We start from the raw sequence: 25,068 nt of genomic DNA, 5'->3' as shown, positions 1-25,068 counted from the left end.
TGAAGTTCTCATCGTGAACAGATGTGTAAATTAAGAAACAAATAGATGGATGAATGTTATCCCTACTTTTGCAAGACAGAGGCAGCGGCTTGGTCTCCTGTCCTGTTGCTGCTTCAGCTCCTGAGAGCCGTGTTTCTTGTCCAGATGACATGGTATCACTGCTTAGGTGTGTCACAGTGACTGGTAAATACTAAATTCTATAAATAATTGGAACAATTTAACTACGTAGTGAATTGGAGCAGATTCAGGATTATCCAAATAATGCAGGAATTATTTTCGCTCACTTGGACTATGATAAGATTTCTTGAGGGAGACGGGAGTAGAATTATTGCTGTCCGTATGGAACTCATGTATGAGGCATGTCTTAACGTGCAGTCCTGTTGTCTGGCAGGGAAGGGAAATGTCTGCCTGTAACTGTCCAAGAAATCAGTTCTTGAAGAAGAGAGAGAGATAATCAAAGTACTGGCCATGTATAGGACTTTTTTTTTTTTTCCGTCACCCACAGGTCTTAGACGTCTTAGATGCCATGTCTTTTGTGATGTCTGCTGCTTTGTATGGAAAACATTTTCCATGTTTTTAGAATAACCGGAGGGAAGGAGTCATAGTAAGCCATGGCAAGCCATCAGTAGTCTGATTAGGGCATTAGACCAAAATCCATTTTGTTTTTCCTTTTCCTAGAATATGAAAAAAATAACTACTTGCATGCCGTCAACCGTAGATAGGTAAATAAAAATATAAATAAATAAAGTGATCGAACTGTCTGAGAAATCAGGGAAACTTCAGTTCCCTCCCTGCTGCCTTGAGAAAAGGGGACATTGCTTCCTGTTTTTAGTTTATCCTTTGCTTTTCCTCCCCAACTGTTTAAAGCAGCTTAGAAATTGGGCGGAAAGGGAGTAATGGGTTGTTGCACGTTCTGTCTATAGCCTGGGAGAGCAGGCGCTTGGAGACTTTTTTTTTTTTTTGGAAATTCATTAGGATTATAGAATTTAGACCTGGAGGGACCAAAGCGATGGTGTGGACCAGTTTTCTTGTACCTTCAGGCAGCCAACAACACACACCAGAGACTCCAGCAGCCCTCCTCCCTCTTGCTCTTCCCAGCCCCCACATACGTGCGCGTGCTTCCATAATGATGAAAGCTTCCCAGATTATGCCAATCACTCATGTGTTTTCAGGAGAGATTTCGTTAAGTAAGACACAGGGGACGATTCAAAGCTTTAGCAAAAATTTCATGAGGTTGTTACCTAGCGCTCACTTCACCCACCTACCCCAACTCCCGCCTTTTTTTTAATACCTGGCAGACGTTGTTGGCAGGAGAGTTTGGCTCTGAGGAAGCAGAGACTTCCCGAAAGGTCCATTGCTCCCAAGCCAGTTAAGGCATGTTGCCTTTTACATTCCAGAGCTCAGCTTCCATCACCCGTCCTAAGCCGGCTAGCCTTTAAAGACTGACAGTTGGTAACACGTTAGTCTTCGCTCAGATTTTTCTTCAGAAGTTCCCTTCCCAAGCCATTCCCCCAGGGCAAAAGGTAACCACAAAAGAAGGAAACATCACTCAACCTGAAAAGCCCCATCAAAATTCCGTATGTAAGTGAAGGCTTCTGAGGATTACAGTTACGGAGCAACCTTACCCCAAACTTGGCTCTCAGCACACCTGCGTGATGCAGTGACTGCTGATTTAAGCCGACAAATCACATATCCCAGGGATGTCCCTCGTCTTCCAAACGTGTGTTTTGACTTCGTTGATAGTTTCTCCAGATCAAAATTGTTTAGAAAGAACTACATCAAAAGGAAAAGGATTGCAAGGTATCTCTGTGGCTCTTTCTGCCTGCCTTGTCCAAAACCTGGTGAGATGTGGGTTTAAAAGCTTGTTCCAGGTGAACTCCACATTCTGAGTCATCTAAGTACAGAGAGATTCTTCAACTGACACGGGAGGAAAGGTTATGACTCTCTTCACCACTTAGGTGGGCAGAGGAAGGGGAGGAGCAGTGATGGCTCCTCTCGGACTTTGTCCATCTCCTTGATAACTTCTTCCCAGGCAGTCTCCCCATCTCTGATTACCTGGCAGCCAAGTTCAGGCAAGCAGATAATGAAGGGTTTTTGAATAGTGAAAGAGAAGCATTTAACTTCCAGAGCATCTTTTAGAATGTTCTTTTTTTATCACCATACCAAATGTCAACTCTTATAGACCAAGGATGGCTTCCTAGCCCAGGGTGTTGAAAAGGTTCCTAGGCATAATCTCAAGTCTGGACTAAGAATGGCATGATGAAGGGTCAACATATGGGTGCAGGAAGAAGTCATGGCTCGTGTGTATGTTTTTGTTTTTGTTTGTTTTCCATCTCAAAGCAGCTTCCTGTTTCTCATTTGGTTATTAAACTTCAAACATTCTTGCATTTATCCTCAACAGCCCCCTCTTTGAAGTCCCAGTAGTATCTCCATTCTGCAGATGAGAAACTTACCTGCTTCTGTGTTATTTCCAGATGTGGACATTCACCAATGTTTTGAGATAGATCCCACGTAAGATCAGGTTTCTTTAAAAGTTAAAATTAATAGTAAGGGAAGCCTTGAAGGAAAAATTAAATGAAAGGAAGCAATATCGAAGGAGCCTGAAGGAATTACAGCCTGACCAGTATCTGTAGAAGGGAGGAGGTGACTCGTATAGTAACCTTCTCTTAGAATCCTGCAGAAAGGCTCTCCAAATGCTGCACTCCTGGGTGAGATGGGAGGAATAATGGATTAGAAAGGTGCCGAGTGGATTAGAAAGTACTCAATAGGTACTTATTGCAAGCATGCCATATGGTATTAAAATTCTCATAATCATTTAACATGCACTCTCTAACTCCATAGAAGGAAATTAAAGAGTTTTTTTAAAAAAAAAATTTGAAGGGTAGTAGATTTACAATGTTAGTTCCAAGTGTACCACAAGGTGATTGAGTTATACATATACATACATATATATTTTTTCTTTTCAGATTCTTTTCCATTATAGGTTATTACAAGAGATTGAGTATAGTTCCCTGTGCTATACAGTAGGTCCTTGTTGTTTATCTATTTTATATATAGTAATGTGTGTCTGTTAAGCCCTAACCCCTAATTTATCCCTCCCCACCCTTTCCTCTTTGGTAACCATAGTTTGTTTTTCTCTGTAAACGGTCATCTTAGAACTAGTCTGTAGCTAAGGATTCCCAGCTTCTCCTTAGTCAAGAGCCTAGAACTGTCTCAGCCAGTAGGAATGGTCCAAAAATCCCTTAGAAAGAGGTCACGCCAACTCACCAAGACTGCCATGCTATTACAGGGCCAGCGGTCACGGTGACAGCAAACAACCTGAAGAACTACCCTGGCGCAATGAGACAGGACTCCAATCCAGAGCCACAGCCAAACATGTGGAGCAACTTGAGCCTTGCCACCAGGTAAGAGCCTCAGAGAACCCCGGTCCCCTGCAGTTTTCTGAGAATCACTGGGCAGTCAAAATTTGACTTAAAACTGGAAGATGTGCTTTATCAGCTCTTATGCTGACTAATGCAATTATTCCTCACCAACATGAATTCACCCCTACTTCTCCCAGTACCACTGAGCTAAGCAGATATACCCCACCTCATCGTTGCTCAAACAGTATATACTCATGACAACCAAAGGTTATGTGCCCAGTTTGCTCTCAGATCACCTTACAGGCACTCTGGAAATGTGGATCGGGGCAAAATTTCAACTCTTCCCAAATGTTTTTTATTCTATTATTAATCCATCCCTTATTTCCAGCAAATTGATAACAAGATTGCATTTGGTTTTAAATCTGCAAAATAAGACAGCAAATTCTTCCTCCCCTACTCTTTTTTCCTATAGCTCTTTGGTCCATTAAAACCCTGATTAAGCCAAATGCAGGGCTGGAGGTGGAGGGTGATCTGTTTCGTTAATTTTTAAATAGAGGGTTGATCTGAAAGTTCTATCACTCCAGATTTTATTATGAATAAACTCTCTTATATGTTGGCAACATTTCAATTTAGTAGCTGTAATATACCAGGTAAATATTTAATGACTGAGAATTGTGATGGGATGTGGGTAAGTACTGCATGATCTGCAGAGCCTAGAAATTGTGCTCTGGCATTACACAATGTTAAGTGCAAATGCTGTGTGATCGTGCGCAGGGGCTTTACTTCCAGGTGTCTCAGTTTTGATATCTCAAAGGAGTATGATAGGAAAGAATACTCTGTTGGGTTTTTTGTAATGACGGAATGAGAGGAGGTATTTAAAGTGTGTTCCTTGGTTCCTGGCTGAGAGTAAGTGCTCACTAAGTGTTCCTTATTGTTGCAATTATCAATGATTGTGTCAAGGAAGGTGTGCAAAATTGAACTGAATATGTAGTAAGTGCAGAAGCCTCCAAGGATGTGGATTTTGAAATAAATCCTTGCTCTTGTCTTTGCTATAATTCACCTTTTTCTTTTGATGCATGAAGAATCATGCTTCCATTTAACTGAGGGTTCTGGATGGATGGGTCTGGTTATCAGAGGTTTTATCCTACCTGTCCCGCAGGTGAGGCAGGCGGCAAACATCTGAATCACGAAAGGTGCCGCTACTAATATAAAAGTTTAGGAGTTATATTTTCTGCCCTTCCTTGCCTTCTGCTCCAGAGTTTTATGAAAACTAAGTGAGGTGATCTGTGGGAAAGGATTAAGAACTGTTTGGAGGAAAGGTTCTCCGGAGTTTCAGGAATTCATATTTTGCCTCACACTTAACGACCAGGCTAGCATTGAGATTTGTAGATTTTGTTCCTTTTAAAATGGTTGGTAAATAGGTTATGTATTGAGTACCTCTGTACGCCAAGTGGGCACCCTGCTTGATGTGTTCGTAGGTGTAAAAATCACGTTTCCACCCCGATGCAACCTACTTGGGTAAACAAGATGAATTCATGTAAATTAAATCAGAGGCTAAATAAGGCAGCAGCCCTGCGACTGCTCCATTGATGAGTCTGGCAGGAGGTCAAAGAGGAAGAGGTCCGTAGGAGTTGGGTGGATTGTTCCAGAATGTTTCCTGCAGGAAGTGGGATTTGGGGAAAGGTAAGAAAATGGGGATCTCAGTTCCTGGGAAGGAGGTGACATGGGCAAAGCATGGGGAAAACGTGGAGCCTTCCATGCACCTAGGAACCTGACTACAAAGGTGAGACTGCATGACAGGCTGAGAAGTAACATCCCAACGTTCTCAAGCCTACACGCTTGGCGGTTGGTATCGCGCATTCCCGGATTGATGCGCGTACGTGATGTTTGTGTTATGCAAAGTAGTTACAAACACACGATTCCAATTTGAAAAGTGTTTTGGGACCATAAAGATGACAAACGTGGTGACACATAAAATGCCCCCACCCTGTTAATGCTTTTATTTATTCTCTCCCATGCCTTCTCTGCGACAGTAGAGGATGGGCGAGTCATGGCCACACAAAACGCACAGAAAACCCTTCAGTCTGCTGTCAGCCATCTAGTTTCACTGCCTGTTCCCACTGCTCTTTAACACAGTTAGAGACCAAACAGCTGACTCATGTTGTCCCCATTGTCTTTAATTCCTTTATTGTCCACAATAAATAAGGAAATGGTCTAAAGCAGACTTCTAAAAGGCGAATCGATCCAGGTGGCCTGCTCCATCCTCAGACTGGACCCACCAGCCCTACATAAGGCTGGAGGATCCCCGAGTATGCTTGAAAGCCCTGAAAGGAGGTCAAAGATAGTGATCGTTTCCCATCCAGATCGTCTCTAGAGATGGTGCTTGATTCACTTGCTCCTCTTAATTCAAAAGCAGATTCTCATGCACTCACAGTGCTTAAGAAACTAATCAAAGCCACGCTGCAGATCAGATGGTCGTCTGCACTTCCACAGTTAAGTGCCGTCTGTAGGTGAATTTCTGTGATGTTCCCTCTAGGGAGCGGTCATCTCTGTGGATGAAAGTGCAGTGTTATCCGTGGCGCGTCCCGCTCCCACCTGGGACGATAGAATAGGATGGGTTTGAGTTTGGGTTTTGTAAAGCAAAGATAATTCCAACTAGTCAGTTAGCAAACAGATGTCCCGGGTAACCACCATGAGCAGTAAAATAGACTTGATGGCTTAACAGAGACAAGTAGGCATCATTGGGGGGAAAGTGTAAAACGTGTGGTAGGTGCTATTCATGATCCGTTTTTGATGTGTTAATAGTATTACATTCACATTCCAAAAACAGCATACTGTTATTTATAGCTTTGCTGACAGTGGTCTTGGTGCTTTTAAAGATGTAATCTCAGGCCACCAGGGAGTTTTCTGGTAAGGTTAGAAACTATTTCATTCTTAGTACTTGAAGCAGTGCAGACAACCCTAACTTACACAAAAGTGGTAGCCTAGTATGTCATTGCATCCTTGGTGTCTTTCTTTTCCCACGGAATGAGCAACAGTAAGCGACATTATTAATAGCAGTTAGGTTCCAGACTAGCACACGGCCTGTTTAATAGATGGTGGTTCGATATATATTTGTGAAATAAACAAATACTAGTTCTGTATTCTTAGATTGAGGGATTATGTAATATGAAAGGGTGAAAATGAACGTTTCCTCTTATTTTTTCCAAAGTGCTACAATTAGACCTGTGCAAAATGTTATGATAAATAAAACTGCATCTCAGCCACTTCCTGGGGCCCCATTGCCTGCAATTCCCATTTCTTTACCGTGGCCATCGTACTTGGGTTGGGCTTAGGAGAGTTCTGTCCATTTTGCTGACGTACAGTTATTTGCTAGCCTCTGTCTCTTCCCTACCAGAATTCCCTTCTCCAGGAAAACCGGTTTTAATCAGACATTAGGAAGAAAAGATTTACATACCACGAACTCATGTTATGCTGTGACTGACCAGCAACACATAACCACACTAAGTCAATTTGTATTTTTAAGAGTAGGTGTTTATAAACTCGAGTAGCCATGGGTAGAAATCTAATCAGTGAAACAAGGAGAGAGAAATTTCCAAGCAGTGGCTGATAGATCTGGGTCAGGAGAAGAAACCATTTGTAATAGGTTTGTCTTCTTTGGGCAAGTCAGCCCTTCCCTCGAAATCTCCCCTCTGGGTCTGCTTGCTTCAGCGCTTACAGACTATATTGAAACCTAAATACGATCCCCTATGACTTCCCTTCCCTTTGTGAAATCTGCAGCTCAGGTGGTATTTATAACACCAGCTTTGTCTTCATACTCTTTGTGCTCTTTTAGAGATACTAGAGACTGGGAATGTTATTTTTTCTCTCTTTCCTGATGTCCACACAGCCTCATCTCTTTAAAGGGCGACTGGCCCTCCAATACCAGCCATGCCATCAGCATTGTCCCACTGCAGACGGGGGCCCTAGGTGGCCACCTTCCTCAGCCTCTGAGCTTCAGTTTCCTCATCTGCAAGATGGAGATGCTGTTGACCCTAAATAATTGAAGCATTGTGAGGACCGAATGAGATAAAAACAGATTCAATTCTTACGTAGCAACATTTGAGCAAGTAAAAACTGAGCAAGTGGAAAAGGGTTCCCGTAGTTGTAGTTGTAGCTCCGCCCTCCCAGCCCCCTCTGCCATCATGTCCCTGGCTCGTGGGTTTCCATTCGTTTGCATCTGGTTTGTTTCTCATTCAAGTGGGAGAGGGTTTGAAGTTTAAGACTTTTCAAAATTTCATGCTACCCACCACCCATAGACCATCAGCTCAGTGGAGCGTATCGACAGGGTTTTCAGGGGAGATCTGTAATGTAGTACTTCCCACTGGCCACTCCCACACCTGCCTGTTCCTTGCCACTTTCAGGCACCACGCCCCTTCCACACACACACACACACACACACACACACGCACGCATGTTAATGTTAGGATAGGAAGCTGGGCCCTTCCTCCCTTTTTATTCTCAGCTCTTCACACCTTGTTGAATTCTGTGCCCCACTTGACCCAGGCAAGAGAAACCCCATCTTTCAGCCTCAGTGGTGTCTGAACTCCTACCGAGGACCAGCTCTAGGCTCTTTCCAGGGGGAGACGATTGGGCACAAGTCATCATACCTGGTTCCTCTCTCTCCACATCCCGCCTTAACTCTCTATAGGAACGAATCAACTGAGATTACCTGAGCAGGTACTTTTTTTTCCTCTTCTCTTTCCTATTAAGCTTTTAAAATAATTTTCCCTCTAGACAAACATAGGTTTTTCTGGTTGGGTAAAATATAGCCCATCCCCAGTCCATCGAAAGCATTCTTTGATTCTCTTATCCATCCGTGCTTATTCAGTATTTCCGTACTGTATGATTTCATTTTGTTTTAGAAATCCGCATCTCCTTAATACTGTGTAGCCAGCATTTCATCTTCCAGACTTACCTTCTGCCAGGAGTCCAGGTAGCTCTTCTGTTCCTGGTCCCGTAGTTTACCACCTGAGCTTTCAGAACCTCTAAAGATGCCTTCTTCACTTTCACTGATGGAATTTGGTTACATAGAAATCACCAGCAGGGGTGTGTTTTGGACATAAGTTTAATAAGCATCTTCATCAAGTCTCAATAAAAAGTTCAAAGACAACAGTAAGACAAATGTATGTGCATAGAGGTATAGGTTTAGGGGTAGGGACAGACATGCACAAACACAGACATATATAGAAATGTTTTTTTTCAGCACCTCAAGCCTGAGTTCCAAAGACAGATAAGAGGGTGGCAAGGAATCCAGGAATAAGAATTTGGAAAGAGTGAGTAGATACTTTCTGTTAGACCTTCTAAATACCACTTTTCTAGTTCTTCTCTTGTACCTAAAGGCGAAAATCAGATTTCCTGAGAAGCCACGTGCCACGACTCTCACAAAGTACCATATGGGCAGGTGGCCTCATTTAATTGTACTGTCTGCAGGCATGACATGTTTTACAAATTGAAGGTTTGTGGCAACCCTGCCACGAGCAAGTCTTTGGTCTGTCAGCACCGTTTTTACCAACAGCATTTTTCATTTCGTGTCTCTGTGTCACGTTGTGGTAATTCTTGCAATATTTCCAGCTTTTTCATTATTGTATGTGTTATAGGGATCTGCGATCAGTGATCTTTGATTATTGCTCTCATAACTGTTTTGGGGCACCACAGACTGCACCCATAAAAGATGGTGAACTTAATTGATAAATGTGTGTGTTCTGACTGCTCCACCCACCAGCTGGTCCCACATCTCTCACCCTCTCCTTGGGCTTCCCTAGTCCCTGCGACACAACGATGTTGAAATTAGACCCATTAGTAATCCTGCAATGGCCTATGAGTACTCACATGAAACGAAGGGCCCCATGTTTCCTACTTTAAATCAAAACCCAGAAGTGATTACACTTAGTGGAGAAGGCAGAGCTCAGGGAGCCCCAGAGCTAAACCAGTTATGCCAGACAGTTAGCCAAGTTGTGAAAGCAAAGGCAAAGTTCCTGAAAAAAATTAAAAATGCTACACCAGTGAACACACAGATAATAAGGAAGTGAAACAGCCTGGTTGCTGAGATGGAGAAAGTTGGAGTGGTCTGGATAGAAGATCAAACCAGCCACAACCTTCCCTTAAGCCAAAGCCTAATCCCGAGCAAGGTCCTAACTCTCTTCTATTCTGTGAAGGCTGAGAGAGGTGAGGAAGCTGCAGGAGAAAAGTTTGAACCTAACAGAGGGTGGTTCATGAGGTTTCGGGAAAGAAATCACCTCCATAGCAGAACAGCGCAAGGTGAAGCAGCAAGTTCTCCAGAAGATCGAGCTCAGGTCACTCGTGCAGGTGGTCACACGGAACAACAGATTTTCGGTGCTGATGGAACAGCCTTCTGTTGGAAGAACATGTCACCTAGGACTTTCATAGCTGGAGAGGAGAAGTCAATGTCTGGCTTCAAAGCTTCAAAGGTCAAACCGACTCTCTTAGGGGCTAGTGCAGCCGGCAGCCTTCCGCTGAAGCCAGTGCTCGTTTCCCATTCCAAAAATCCTACAGGCCTTAAAAACTATGCTAAGTCTACTCTGCCTGTGCTCTATAACCAGAACAAAGCCTGGATGACAGTACATCTGTTTACAGCATGGTTTACTGAACAAAGACCCACCGCTTAGAAAAACTATATTTCTTTCAAAATATTACTGCTCCTTGACAACGTACCTGGTCATCCAAGAGTTCTGATGGAGATGGACAATGAGATAAATATTGTTTTCCTGCCCGTTAACACAACATCCATTCTGCAGTCCTTGGATCAAGGAGTAATTTTGGCTTTCAAATCTTAAATTTATTTAGGAAATACATTTTGTAAGGCTGTAGCCACCATAGATAGTGATTCCCCTGATGGATCTGGGCAAGATAGATTGAAAATGGAAAGTGGTCATCATTCTAGGTGTCACTGAGAACATTTGTGATTCATGGGAAGACGTCAGAATACCAGCGTTAACAGGAGTTTGGAAGAAGTTGATTCCAGCCCTCATGGATGACTTTGAGGGGTTCAGGACTCCAGTGGAGGAAGTAACTGCAGATGTGGTAGAAATAGCAAGAGAACTGGAATTAGTGGAGCCTGAAGATGTGACAGAATTGCTGCAATCTCATGAGAGTATCTGAATGGATGAGGAGTTGCTTCTTTGGATGAGTAAAGAAAGTGGTTTCTTGAGGTAGAATCTACTCTTGGTGAAGATGCTGTGAAGATGGTTAAAATGACAACAAAGGATTTAAAATATTAAATAAACTTAGTCAATAAAGCAGTGGCAGGGTTTGAGAGGATTGACTCCAATTTTGAAAGAAGTTCTACTTTGGGTAAAATGCTATCAAACAGGATTGCATGCTGCAGAGAAATCATCTGTGAAAGAGTCCATCGATGCAGCAAACGTCATTGTTTTTCATTTTAAGAAACTGCCACAGTCTTTCATCTCTAAAACAAGTGGTACCAGTCTCATCGGCTGGTGAGAAGACTAAAGGTAAGACTCTTGGCCAGGTTCCTAGCAGAGAGTGAGCGCTCAGCAAATGATAAGCATTATCACAACCCAGAGACAGGATCGTCCCACAAAATAATTGAGTCTGGAGACTCACCTCAAAGCGGCTCTCTGCTAAAATTTCATTAGGATTCTACACTTGTGTTAACACCGGTAGCATTAGTGGAAAAGACAGAGGATTTACGGATAAATGTCATTTTAATTTAAATCTGAGGGCTGGCAAAGCTGCAGTGGAACTCACCTTGAGTAACGTGAGAGGTCGACCCAGTGTCTGTCTCCCCACGAAGCAATATGAGCTTTGCCTGATCAGAGAGATTTCTCTTTGTAGTCCTTTCTCTAAACACATGAGAATATAAGAATTTCCAACATATATTTGACCCATGATGGGCTCTTAAAGACCATGGGGGCTTTGACAGTGAAAGTCAAGGGCAGGACCACAATTGTCCTCAACTTAGCATCAAATATCCAGGGGTGTTGACCCAAGATGTTAATGACTTTCATGGAATTATTTGTAACTTTTCATGCAAACTTGGCCAGGGACAAGTTAGTTTTTGAGCCTGTAACAGCCCCCAAATAATTGGGAAATTTTTTTTTCCAAGAGCGGATTAAGCAAAGGCATCTTTGTTAAAGTTTGTTCAGCTCCTCCCCTCCCCACTCCAGCATCCATTTCTCTTTCCCTCCCTGCTTTCTGTCCTGTTCCTACAGCTGTTTGTTGAAGGCAAACACAAGGCAGGCAGAACTTCAGGGTCACTGGGTGGCTTTACACCTTAGCAGCTGTCTTCAGCACATGCGCAGCTTTCAGGACAATAAAATATTGTTCGTTGCTTCTACCCCACAACCAATTAGGTCAGCTGTAAATATTGGAATTGCTCGGTAAACATGCTGGAGGATTGTGCTGACTTGTTAATATAAGTGAAAATGTAATTAGATTTATAACACTTTTTTTTTCCAAGCCATAATTTACAACAACAACAGAAGAAAAAAAAATTCTCTTGCAACCTGCTGAAATACCATTATTAAAATGCACATGAAAAGTCAATTACGCCAGAGGGAGGTATTTAAGAGAAGTGAGTTTCCATACCCTGGGATTACACCGTGGGGATTACATATTTCTTATTTATTTTTTTTCCTTGCGATCTTTGCTGCTGCCAAATGAAAAGGAACAGATATTTTACTTACTTTGCTCTGAAATACTGCTGCAGATAGTGCTAAAAAGTGAACTAAATAACCTGGCTCCCTGGAAACCTGCTCTGTTCGCCTCAGAGCCCCAGGAAAAGCTGAGTAGCCACCATTCTTTTTTATTTGCAAGCCCGTCTCTCTTTAAGCAATAGTCATATGCCTTAACACATGTAGAAGTCACCTCGTTTTTTTCAGTATTATTCTGCTTAATGCTTTAAATGAGTAGATTATTTTATGTAATTCTATGGAGAAGTCTTATGTAAAGACTAGAAATACTCCCCCTCTTTTTTCTTTTCTTTCTTTCTTTCTTTTTTCTTTCTCTCTCTTTTTTTTTTTTTTTTCCATTTTAAAACCTGGAGTTTCCTCTACTCCCAGGGCTGTGTTGGGAGCACAGGTGTCACTGCTTGTCCTGGCTGGGTCAGGAGACACTGGCATCTGTGCACTGGGCTGGCATTCCCTCCTGCAGGAGCCTCGGGGGGGTCAGGCGAGGCTCTGCCTCTCTCCCAGAGGCTGTGATTTTAACCCCAGTTTCAGTTTTCATCCAGACAGGTTGTTGCCTCTCTGCTTTCTAGTTTCCTCATAGTGAAGTGTAGGTATCTTAGCTCATCGGCCTTTAAGGTGCCAGTGGGAAAAGCTAGTTAAAAAAAAAATAATCATAAAGCCATTTATGTGAGTGTGAGAGGAGTGCCATTTGCAGTCTCAAATTTCTCCTAAAATGTTCAGTTTAGATAATGGAAGAAATTTTAATACATATTTTTTTAGACTCACTAGCACCTATATTGCAGATAAATTACTCTTTGGAGGAAGACTCTGGGGTTGCAGTGTAAAAATCAATCAGTAAATAAATCACACATGTCTGTGCGTATATATACATACGTGACTCACTTCACACATTTGAACTTCGTGCACACCTGTACACACATGCATTGCAGATGCACATGTTTATAAGAAGATCGAGGAGAGACTGAAGTGGGAAGTGGCAAACAAGAGATTTTAATTCAAAGTAGCACCTTAATCCAGTGTGTGGCTCAGTAATTGAAAACAATGCAAACAGGCTTCCAATGTTAAAATGCTCTGAGTTTTTATTTATGTATTGATGTGATCATTATGATTAATACCTTTGTGTTTGTATTTTATTACATGTAAAGAGCCTGTTAATGTTACTAATTCTTAAAATATTTCATGAAAAGACATTTTCATAATGACTAAGCTAGTTCTGCTTCTGAAATAAAATACCCTGTTAGGTTTTACAATCAGCCAAGCCCGGTTTGGGGATAAATCTGAATATTCGTGGGCATTTCTTAATTTCCCTGGGTTTTGCTTTTGCCCACGGCATAGGTATTCAGCTGCCAGGAGCATGGGTACCATGTTGCCTTTTTTCTCACCTGACTTCTGTTTTACATCTTTGAGAAACCCGTCTTGTAGATCAGCGTCAGAAACCAGTTTTAAGAGACTGAGAGGTGGCTCAGAGACAAAGATAACTGGAAAGGATTTGTAAGCCCAGGTCAAGTATCTGCGTGTCCTGTGAGGTCATCTCCCAGGAACAGTTCCCAGCACTCACACTCCACCCAAAGCCATTGATTTCCTGCTGCATCCCTTAAGCTCACCCAGCAAGGCATTCTGAGGGAGGCAAAAAAAAAAAAATCAATGAACCAATTGACAGGTCTGACCTCTCTACAAGGAGTCTGTGGTTTGTTTATTTATTTATTTATTTTTAACAGCTAGTTTGTAGGGGAAAAGGTGAGCATGTGAAAGAATGAAACAGGCAAAAACCATCCTGGGTGAGTTTACATCCATCTGTTTTCAGAGTCAAAGGTCAGTGTCAGATGACTCTAAATCTTAAGGGTTTTTTGGGACCAAGAAGCAGACACAGGAGAAGTATTTTCTCACAGTCCACCTGAGCAGATTCTCTCCTAGCAACCAGATGGCCTCTCAGGGTCCACCTTCCCACCCCGAACCTTTTTCTCTCTTGGGGGAAGGAGAGTAAAGGAAAAGTGTTCTTAATCAACCTCTCTTTCACTCTCTCACCAAATACTCTCGCCTCTCACCTCCACCTCCAGATCTGTGGAGCTGCCTCCTTCCCTTGACTTCTTCTTTATCCATCTTCATTTTACTATTTCAGCCACTGACTCTTAACATAGTATTTTTCCAGTTGTATATTTCCAACCCAAGAACCCACAGAAGAGTAGAGAAGGAAGGAAACTTAATTCCCCGTGGGGGCGGGGAATGGGTGTGTATGTGCATGGATTCACCTATTTCTGGGAACAGAAGGCTGCTTCGAAATGTCTCCCCACCCAGACCCACGATCTGACAGCTCGCCCTGGCTGGCGCATCTTCACTCTGAGCCTCACAGTGTGCAAGGCTAGAGGATAGCAGTGTGCCAAAGTTGTAAGGAAGAGGAGGGAAGAGAAGAAATGGAGAAGTAGGAACAGTAACTGGATTCTGGAACAATGTCATGCCAAATTAGGGAATAAAATTATAAAACGTAGACTTTCGCCAGATACCTGATTTCTAGCCTGCCTCTATTAAATGCACTCAGAAACACACCGTAAAGCAGGTTATAACAAAGGCAAAACAAACATGAAAGCAGTGAACCTAGCCCAGTTTATCAGCAGCTCACACCTGGGCTCGCAGTCCTGGTGACGGTGAATCAAGTGTGGAAGCTGGGAGATAGGTGTCTCTCCCAAATTCCATCAAGTCTCATGTTTTCTCTGTTTCACCCCAAAACACATCCTGAATATCTGTACCCTTCCCATCTCTAATTCTCATCCCAGTCCAAGCCACCATCTTCTCTTCCTGGACCACTACTGAAATGGCCTTTGACTTGATGTCTCCACATCTTCTCTTATCCCCTTTTATCTGTCTCTATATTATACATAGGATGATGTGTCAAAAATGAAAATCTGACAATTTTGCTTCTCTGCAGTGATTTTTTTTCAGTGTCTTTAGGAATGAGGCCCTTCATCACGTGGCCACTGCCACTCACAAAAGTCCTTTGAATTTGAACAATATTCTCTTACTTCTGCACACAGGCACCATACTTCTTTTCCTGCCTTGGGTCCATGCATAGACCTAGAATGTGCTTTTCTTCTCACATGTGTCTAGTAAATTCTTCCTGTATTCCAGGCATTCCCCAAACTCAACTCAAAATACCCTGGATTATCAAGATACAAAGGGCTTTGTATTTGATTACATCCCAAACAAATACAAACAAAACCAGCATCCCATGGCATGAGGGTCTGACCCCTCCACAGGGAGTTTGTGGTTTCTTTTTCTTTCTTTTTTTTTTTTTTACAGCTAGTTTGTAGAGGAAAAGTTGAACTCCTTTCAAAGGAGTCTTTTATAAATGTAGTCTTTTATAAAGCTGGCTTATCAATGAAATGTAAACATTTTAATTAGTGTCCAGTTAACTTGCAAGTAGCAGAAGCCTTCTTAAGCTAAAGAAAGACAAGAAAATTCTTAATAAGGAATCATGGAACAGAAAAACTATGAGGGAGAAAGTGCTGTGGGACTGGAGGCAGGACGTGGACATCTGTGTGCCCTGAGGTGGCCACTCTGTCCACTGCCCTCTGCCTTTGGGTCCTGGGACTGTTGTCTCATCTTCGTCCTCTGCACAAAAGGGCTTTCTATGACTCAGTTCCGTGCAATCCAACTCCTGTCCTGAAGCCACCTCCCAGCTCCAGGGCTACAAACTAGGTGACCAGATCCTAGTTTCCTGTTACAGGAAGAGAGTGTCTGATCGGTTCAGCTCGAATCAGTTCCCCGACTTGTCTGATCATATCCAGGAAGTGGCGTCATCAGGAAGAAACTTGGCCCTAGATGGAGGACGAGGTGGTTTCCAAAAAAGCAAATGAGTGCAGATAATGGGCCTGGTTGACACTCCAAATGATTTACTCCAAATAAACACAAGAATCATAATCATAATAAACAAACACATTTAAACAATATCATGTCAATTAATGGATAGATACGTGTGTATGTGTATATATGTATATGATACACACACGATATACACACGATATATACACATATGTATGCATAGATACATGATAAATGTGTATAAATCATATATGTATATGTGTCATGATCCTACAGGATACACAGTGTATAGCAAATACTTGTGGTGCCCCCAAACAGTAAATCTTTCCTTGAGGAACATGTGCATGAGATGCAAGAAAAAAATGAGGCGTTGATTAACTGCAGAATGGATAGAATAAATCAATGCATGTTTCCATCTCACATCTGGTGAGTGCCTTTGATGTGCATTGTACTTTCACAGATTCATTCATTACAGAGTTGTGTGGAGGGACGGGTCAGGCATTGTGCTAGAGATCAGAAACTCAGTGAAATTAATAAGGAAGGCTTCCTGCAGGAGGCAGATCTCGAGCTGCATTTGCAATGCCAAATATTTAAACAGCTGGCCTGCTGTGATCTGTGATGAAGAAGAAATCATTACTACCTAGCTAAGCAAACCCGATTGAAGGAAAATACAGGTTGGCTTTCTCCGCCCATGAAATTTACGTGGCAACTGGTAAACCATTGAGTGTCTTCCCCCACCCTCCCCCCAGAGTGGGCATTGTAAAGGTTGGTTTATGGCTCAGATATCTGTTGCATTTTAATAGGGCTTGGAAACTTAGATGTTATTCACTGCTGCTGCCAATCGAGTACCTGCATAAAAGCAGGACAAACATAACAATAAATGCTAAGCACTCCCGCGCTCAGCAGCTCTGGCAGGGTGCACTGCAGGCTTTATGAATGTGTGAGCGTGAATCTGCAGAAGCTTGGGAAAAGGTCATTGGTATTTTTGGAGCAATAAATCAAGTATGGAAAGATTTGCATTTTGGCTGTATAACATACAGGCCTGGATTAGAGAGGGAGAATACTTTGAAGTAATATTTCTCTGCTGACTTGTTTTATTAGCTTCCTTTAAACATGTTACATTATTGCTTATAGAATTTCATTTACTCGGATTGGCAGCTTGATAAATACGTCTATTGGCGATGATTTGGATTGCTCTGGGCATTAATATTATTAAAACCTGTCACAGGGAAATGTCTGAAAGATGACTTACTGTAAAGATTACAGCACAGAATAAATCATCCAGTGGTATTTGTTACCATTATGGCCTCTTGGAGCTGAGTCAATCCCTTTTTATGTTGCATTATTTTTCAAGTTTTTATAGCCTTACATTATATATTGCTGTCAGGAGTGAACAGATGGAGTGTCGAACATGAGCTTTCTGAATAATTCCCACCCTCCAGTTATTTGTACGGAGGGCAAGTGCAAAACTGTGCGTTCTCGAGAAAAACAGGAGAGAGAGAGGGAGGTGGAGAAGCTGCTGTTGGGGAAGAGGGATCCCTTTTGTCGGATGGTTGAGGCCAATTCCACCAGCTGGTTGGAATCCCTGACTGGCAATCACCCTGTTTGGGTTTCAAGCAAGAAATGAGGTGGCTGGATGTGGCTCCCGCGAGCCAACAAATGCCATTCTCAAAGGCGGTTTTTTTTTTTCAGAGTGCCTCTTACTGAGATATCTTCACATTTGGAGGTGAATGTGTCATCCTCCCACTAAGAAGCTGAGAAATTAAAAAAAAAAAATCTCAAAAGAAAAAAACCAGGAGAACAAAAAGACACATTGAGAGGACTTAGTATTTTTTGAGTGACAAATGTGCGGCATTCCAGGGGCGGGGTGGGGGTGCATAAAGGGTTCTGCACCGTCTGAATTGAATTGTTCGCCAGGGCCCTTGGGATCAGTATGAAGGGAGTCAGAGGAGCCCCGTGGAGGTTTCCAGGCCCCCCGTGGAGGAGGCAGGAGCAAAGGTCTCCCGGGCCAGGTACACTTTGAAGCTGGGTGTGCCCTGGAGGGGGATCTTCAGCTCACCTCCTCCTCCGACCAACTGAGCCAGGCATCTGCCTAATTGTCACACAAGACCCTCTTCAGGGTCCTGAGGCTCTGCCACCATTGGAGGAGGAGAGAAAACTAACCCCCTAGAAAGCCCACGAGCTTTTTAAGAAGAAGCATATGTGAATTTCCCTCACTTACCTTCCCACCCAGCACCGCATCCATTCTGAGCAGCTCCATAAGGTACCAGCAGATTGTAGAGGAACAGGCAGGAGACACAGCGTCTGGGTGACTAGGACCCAACTCCATTGCTTACCAGCTTGGGACTTTGAGTCATTTAATTTAGCATCTTTCTAAACTGTGGATAAGATATTTTTCCTGCTCATCTCATAATGTTGCTGTGAAAAGTCAAATCATACAACACACACATACACGTGGTTTAAAGTTTACTGGCTCCTACATCTGTCAACGTTGGGTATTTTAATCACCACATTGCTACCAGACTCTTGCCTTCCCTCCTATAAAGCTCTGCATTTTTCGAGTTTATCACTCTCTTACTCATCCCCTCATCCTCAGACCCCTTAATGTCAAAGCCTCCCTCTGCCATCTCTTAAAATTGTTACCTTCCTAGGAGGGATCTGTCGATAAATCATCTGAGTTTCAGCAGCCCTTCCCTAAGACCAGACTCATTCTCTCACACTGAACCTCTGAGCCCGTTCCCCCTTCTCTTCTTCTTCTGTGTCATCGTCCCAAGGACCTTCCATAGGAGTTTCTGTGATTTGTCACATTTGCATGAGGATGCCATCTGGATACACCCATACAAGTGTCGATATTTACCAGTCACACCTGAAAAGCAGGGAGGGCCGAGGAGGACTGCTTCCTTCAGGGCCAAGTTTACAGCTTTGCTGTCTTTCATTTCAGGTCTCCCTCTCCAGCAGCAGAGAAAATTCTCTACCCTTAACCCAGGGAGATAGTACAGAAGGGTAACTTACAGATGTTTCATGAGTTGATAAAGGCAGGCAGTCAATCATGCAGAGTTGAATTTCTGTCTCCATGCAAGAACTGGGCATCTCTCTGTCTTCCCCACCGCTCCCCACAAAGGAGCGTGTGCATAAAACCCATCCGCATCCCAACCCAGTCGGCAATGTGGAGCCTCCGTGGTCCAAGATACATAAACATGCAACTCCTGGAATTTTACATCTATCTATAAAGCATTATTTTATTCTCTTTCTTCTCTCCCCGCTCTTTTTTTTTATATCCCTCCCTTCTATTCTCCCTTCCTGATCTTTTAAATGTTATTAATTTTTGCTTCCCCAGAGATGTACTGAGTCAAAACTGTCAGCCTCTTGTGATGCGCATCACGATATCTCTGTTTCCATAGCAGCTCTCTTACCTCGGGTGAGGTTGTAATTCACCAAGCTGAGCATCAGTGAATTACCTTTTCTGTACTCTGGAAACTAAGCATTGCCCTGCCTTCAGCATTCTCTCACCCAGTCCCGTGCCCAGAAAACCTTGATGCTCACCGATTTCCCCATCAGTCCACAGCCTTCAAAGCATCAAAAAAGAGAAGCTTGAAGCCTCACTCTCTTATTCGCTGGCAGCCAAATAATTCCTTTAGGCTAAGTCCCCTATCTTTAAAATTAGAGAGGAGGTGAGACCTGGTCACCTAAAACTCCTTCAAGATTTAAGTTACCACTTGCTCCTGTTTCTGCTGCCATACCTTGAAACATCCTCACAGCAACTGATTTCTCCTTGCGGTGCTTTGCCTTTTTTTCTGGAGAGAAAGGATTCTTGTGATGATAATTAACCAAATCTCTTCCTCTGACCCATTCCCAGATGATACTCATGCAGGGTTTACAAATCCTTCTTCTCCTGGTTGTAGCTCTCATTTAAAGTTATCATAAATACACTAAAACCATTAAGCCATTCATTCAACCATCTTAAAGGTGTGCGCGTGTGTGTGTGTGTGTGTGTGTGTGTGTGTGGTGTTGGGTGTGTGTGGTGTTGAGCGTGGGGTCAGGAAGAGATGCTATGTGACCCAGAGTGACCTGACATAATAAAGTTTCATAGTAACGTGTAATTACCGCTACTCACTTCTTTATCATTAATTCCACAATTCCAGCACATAAAATAACTTAATCATTTTCAGAATTTGCATGACTAATGGGGTGAGTTCTGATAGAATAAGGATAAGTTTCATAATTAGGTTTCACCGGGAACTTGTACAAACTGGTCTATTTATAATTTGGTCAGCTCTTGATTTTTAATGAGGGCACTGAGAGTGACTGAAGCCTCTGGCAGCATTCACTCCATATTTTAATTACCCACAGTAATTCTGACAATTACATACATGTCATAAATCACATCATAATGACCCATAAAGGAAGTGTCTTTAATTACTGAAGGGGGAGTGCTTGGATTAAACAGGTAGACGGGATGTGCTGGAAGCTGAGCTGCCCGAGTCTGTGACACGGAGGGAACAGCCTCTGAAGCTTGCACTGTGGGCAATAAGGAAAGACACGGCCACATTTTCAGTTTTAGCTCCAACATGTAAAGAGCTTTGAAGTCATCACTTCTGTCCTTACAACAGGAAAAAAAAAAATTGAACAGACTGAAAATTAGAGACCTTTCTTTGCCCATCAGAGAACTGAAGCTGCAGGGCACGCCGTCACCCTGAAATCCAGAGAGTCACAGCCGGGGTCTGCTGTCCTGCGGAAGGGACCATGGGAGTCATAAGCCAGGAAGAGCCCTCACAAAGTCATTGCTATTAATTACAGGAGGGGGAGGGTCTAGGTGAAGAGTGAGACACTCCTTGGGGCTACAGGGTTGGAGAGAGGTTTTACCTCCAGGAATTCTACCAAATTCTCACAGTGAAGAGACAAGAAAAATCCCCTCTGTAACTCTGGCAGAGGAAGGGGGAGAGTAACTCTGGTGAAACAGACCCCATGGGTTCTCCGTAACAAAGACTCGCTCTCCACGGGAAAGGATTTTCCAGTGCCCCGTCTCAGGCAAGGGAGCAGCATCTCCCCCACTCTGGCCTTCCTGTCTCACCTGAGGGGAACAGGTGGCGATCAGCACGCACTCGGAAAGATTACAGCCCCAAAATACCGGGCCACTGAAAAGCTGAGACTTAATCACAAAATTACATAATCTTCCCTTCTCCCACCCAATATTACCACACCAACAGAGCCCCAGAATAACAACAGTGAATTATAGTTGAAAGAGCTTCAAGGGGCAGACTATTCAAGAAAGAGTTTTCAGAGAAATCCAAACACAATAAAGGAGACAAAAGCAAGGACATAAGAGGAATTTGAGGCCTCTGGAAACTACAGCTACAGCAAACATTAAACACAGTGCAGCCGCTAGCCAGATTAACATAAAACCTCAAACTGCAGATCTGTTTGCCTGAATTCCTTGTATCTAATACAGCATATACCGTTGTGGGGGGAAAAATTACAAAGCATGCTGAAAGGCAAAAAGAGGCAATGCAAGTATTAGAACAAGACTCAGCTATGTCATCAATTTAGAATTATTAGGGGATTTTAAATGAGTATGATTCATATGTAAAGGGCTCTAAAGAAAATGGTAGGCACTGCAGGAAAACAAATGAGTAATGTAAGCAGAGAGATGGAATCTCTACGAAAGAATCAGAAGGAAATGCTAGAAATTAAAAACACTGTAACACAAGTTTTAAACATTTAAAAATGTCTTGATAGGCTCACCAGTGGACTGGACAAAGCAGAAGAAAGAGTAAGTAAGCTTGAAGATATGTTATCAGAAATTTCCCAAATCAATATTAAAGAGAAACAAGAAGTTTTTTTTTTTTAAAAAAAAAAACAGAATTATATGAAGTAATATGGGACCATTTCAAAATGTGCAATAAATGTATAATCAGAATATGAAGAGAAAAAAGAGAGAATAGAGTAGAAGAAATATTTGAAGTTAACATTGGCTGAGAACTTTCCAAAATTAATGACAACAAATTACAATTCTAGAAAGCTCAGAGGATACCAATTATGGTTTATACAAAAATATCTACAAGTGTGCATATCATATTAAATCTGCTAAAAAAATTTTTTTAAAGAAAGAAAGAAAATTGCAAAAGAAGCCAGAGGAGGAAAAAAAAATCGTACCTCAGGAGAAACAAGGTTAAAAATTACATTGGTCTTTTTGTCAGAAACAAAAGAAGAGAGTGAAGGGAAATTTTTAAAGTATTGAAAGAAAAAAATTGCATCAACCTAAAATTTTATATGCAGTGAAGTTTTCCTTCAGAAGTGAAGGGAAAATAAAGATTTTACCAGACAGACAGAAATTTAGGGAATTTACATCACCAGAAGCCTTGCCCTGCAGGAAAAATCAAAAGAAAATAGAAAGTAAGGTCTTTTCAGGAAGAAGAAAATTAATATAGGTCAGAACCTCAGATCTGCATAAAGAAAAGAGCATTAGAGAAGGAATAAATGAAGGTAAAATAAAACATTTAATTTTTCTTATTCTTAATTGATCTAAAACATACCCGTTTAAAGCAGTAATAATACAATTGTATTGGGTGATTACAGCATATAAATACATGAGGGAAGAACTGGGAGTACCCTGTTTTAAGCCATCAACACTACACATGAAACAGCATAGTGTAATTTGAAGGTGGACTTAGATTAGTTAAAAAATGTGTATTGCAAATTTGAAGGCAACTCCTATTTTTTTAAGAAAAAAGTATGAGTAATATGCTAAGAGAAGAAATAAAGTGGAATCTCATAAAATGCTAGAAACCAGAGAAGGCAAAAAAAAAAAAAAGTGTAGGGGAAAACAAATACAAGAAATTGCAAACATGGTAGGCAATCCAGCTATATCGGTAATCACGTTTAATAAGAATGGTATAAATAAAATAAAAGGCAGATATTGTGAGAGTAGATAAGGAAACAGAACCCAATTATATACTGTCTATAAGAAACCCACTGTAAACATAAATATCTGGATAGATTAAAAACAAAAAGATGGAGAAAAATAAACCATGCTCACACTAATCAAAAAGAAAGCTTGAGTAGCTATATTCATTTTAATCAAAGAAGATTCAAAACAAGGAAAATTGTCATGGATAAAGCAGGGCATTACATAATGGTGAAGAGGTTAGTCCTTCAAGATAACAATCCCAAGGTTAGTCCTTCAAGATAACAATCCTAGATGTGTATGTACCTAAAAACTGAGCATCGAAATACACAGAGCAAAGAATTACTAAGACTGAAAGGGGAAAGGGGGAAACAGACAAATCTCCTCCAAGATGGAGACTTCATGACCCCCTTTTCAGTAATTGTTAGCAGAAAACCAGTAAAGATGTAGTTGGTCTGAACAGGATTATCAATCAACTTGTTCTAATTGGCATTTATAGAATACCCCAGCAATGGCGAAATGCACATGCTTAAGTGCACACAATGGACTACATCCTGGGCCATAGAAAATACACCTAACAAATTTTTTAAAATTGAGATCATGCAAAGTAGGTTCTCAGAACACAATGAAATTAAACTAGACATCAGTAGCAGAAAGAGAGCTAGAAGGTTAAAAGCGATCAATGCAATTTATAAACTTCTAGCCAGACTAAACAAAGAGAGGTCATACTGTTGATCCCATGAGAGGCAAAAAGCAATAATTCGGGAATTCTGAACTCTCTGCAAATAATTTATTAATTTAGATGTCATGGAGCAGTTCTTCAAAAGAAGGAATATAAAATTTTAAAAATAACATTTATGATAGCACCAAAAATATGATGCATAAATCTCACAAAATATGTATAGATCTGGATACAAAAAACAAAACTCTAATGAAAGAAATTAAAGATCTAAGTAAATACAGAGATATTCCATATTCATAGGCTGGAAAATGCAATATATTAGGATACGAATTCTTTCCAACTTGATTTATAGATGCAACACAACGCCAATCAAAATTCCAGTAAGCTGTTTTGTAAATATTGACAAAGTAATTCTCAAGTTTATTTGAAAAGGTAAAAGATCTAGACTAGCCAACACAAGACTGAAAAAGAACAAAGTTGGAGCTCTCGTACCCCCCAGTTGCAAGACCTACTTTAAAGCTGTATTAATCGAGACATAATGGTATTGGTAAAAGAATAGACACACCGATCAATGGAACACAAGCAAAGTTCAAAAAAAGGACCACATAAGGATGGTCAACAGATGTTTGAGGAGGGAGCAAAGGCAGTTCAGTGGAAAAAGCTTAGTCTTTTCGATGAGTGGTGATGGAACCACTGAATATCCATACGCCAAAAAAAGCCCAAAACAAAACCAAAAAAAAATTAACCTAGATGTAGACATTACACCTTTAACAAAAATTAGCTCAGCATGGATTACGTATCTAAATGTAAAATGCAAAAAATAGATAAGTATCTAAACGTACAAGTGCAAAACTTCTAGAAGACATAGGAGAATGTCTCCATGAACTTGGGTTTGTGGATAAGTACAATTCAGAAGAAAAAATATTGCAATGTCAATAAGTTGGAATTGATTAAATCAAGAGCATCTGCTCTTCAAAAGACACTGATAAGAAGATGAAAAGATACACCACAGATTGGGAGCAAATATTTGCAAAACACATGTCTGATACAGGACTTGTGTCCAAAATAAACGAAGAACTCCTAAAACTCCATGAGAAAACAATTCAGTTAAAACATGGGCAAAATAACTGAAAGGACACCTCACCAAAGAAGGTATACAGGTGGAAAATAACCACAAGAAAAGATGCTCAAGCCATTTGTCATTCCAGAATTGCAAATTAAAACGACAGTGAGATACCACTGCCTACCTGTTTATTTAGCAATAATTCAGCAAAACTGACAATACCAGTTGCTCCCAAGGATGCATACCAACAGGAAATCTCATTCATGGATGGTGGGAATGCAAAATGTCGCAGTCACTTAGGAAGACAGTTTGGCGGTTTCTTAAAAAACTAAACATAGTCTTACCATAAAATCCAGTAATTGGGCTCCTCGGTGTTTCCCCAACCTCTTTGAAAACTTGTGTCCACATGAAAACGTGCATGTGAACGTTATAACAGCTTATTCAGAATCACCAAAAAAACTTCAAGCAACCAAAACATCCTTTAATAGGTGAATTGATAAACTGTGCTGTATCCACAGAATGGAATTTTG

The 25,068-nt window shown here is 41.5% G+C and overlaps 1 protein-coding gene across 3 annotated transcripts in view; it reads left to right on the top strand.

The window, feature by feature from the left end:
* The window catches only part of KCNU1 (potassium calcium-activated channel subfamily U member 1), a 223,339-nt gene that overhangs the window by 164,854 nt on the left and 33,417 nt on the right, over positions 1-25,068 (top strand). For all 3 annotated transcript variants that reach the window (XM_072950280.1, XM_072950278.1, XM_072950279.1), the window contains one exon: positions 3,290-3,404. In XM_072950280.1, coding sequence (XP_072806381.1) covers positions 3,290-3,404 — 115 coding nt within the window. The remainder of the gene's footprint in view (positions 1-3,289; positions 3,405-25,068) is intronic.

This window comes from Vicugna pacos, chromosome 26, assembly GCF_048564905.1.
Source record: "Vicugna pacos chromosome 26, VicPac4, whole genome shotgun sequence".
Taxonomy (NCBI): domain Eukaryota; kingdom Metazoa; phylum Chordata; class Mammalia; order Artiodactyla; family Camelidae; genus Vicugna; species Vicugna pacos.
Note: the sequence above shows the minus strand (reverse complement) of the source record. Positions and strands in the feature narration are given on the sequence as shown.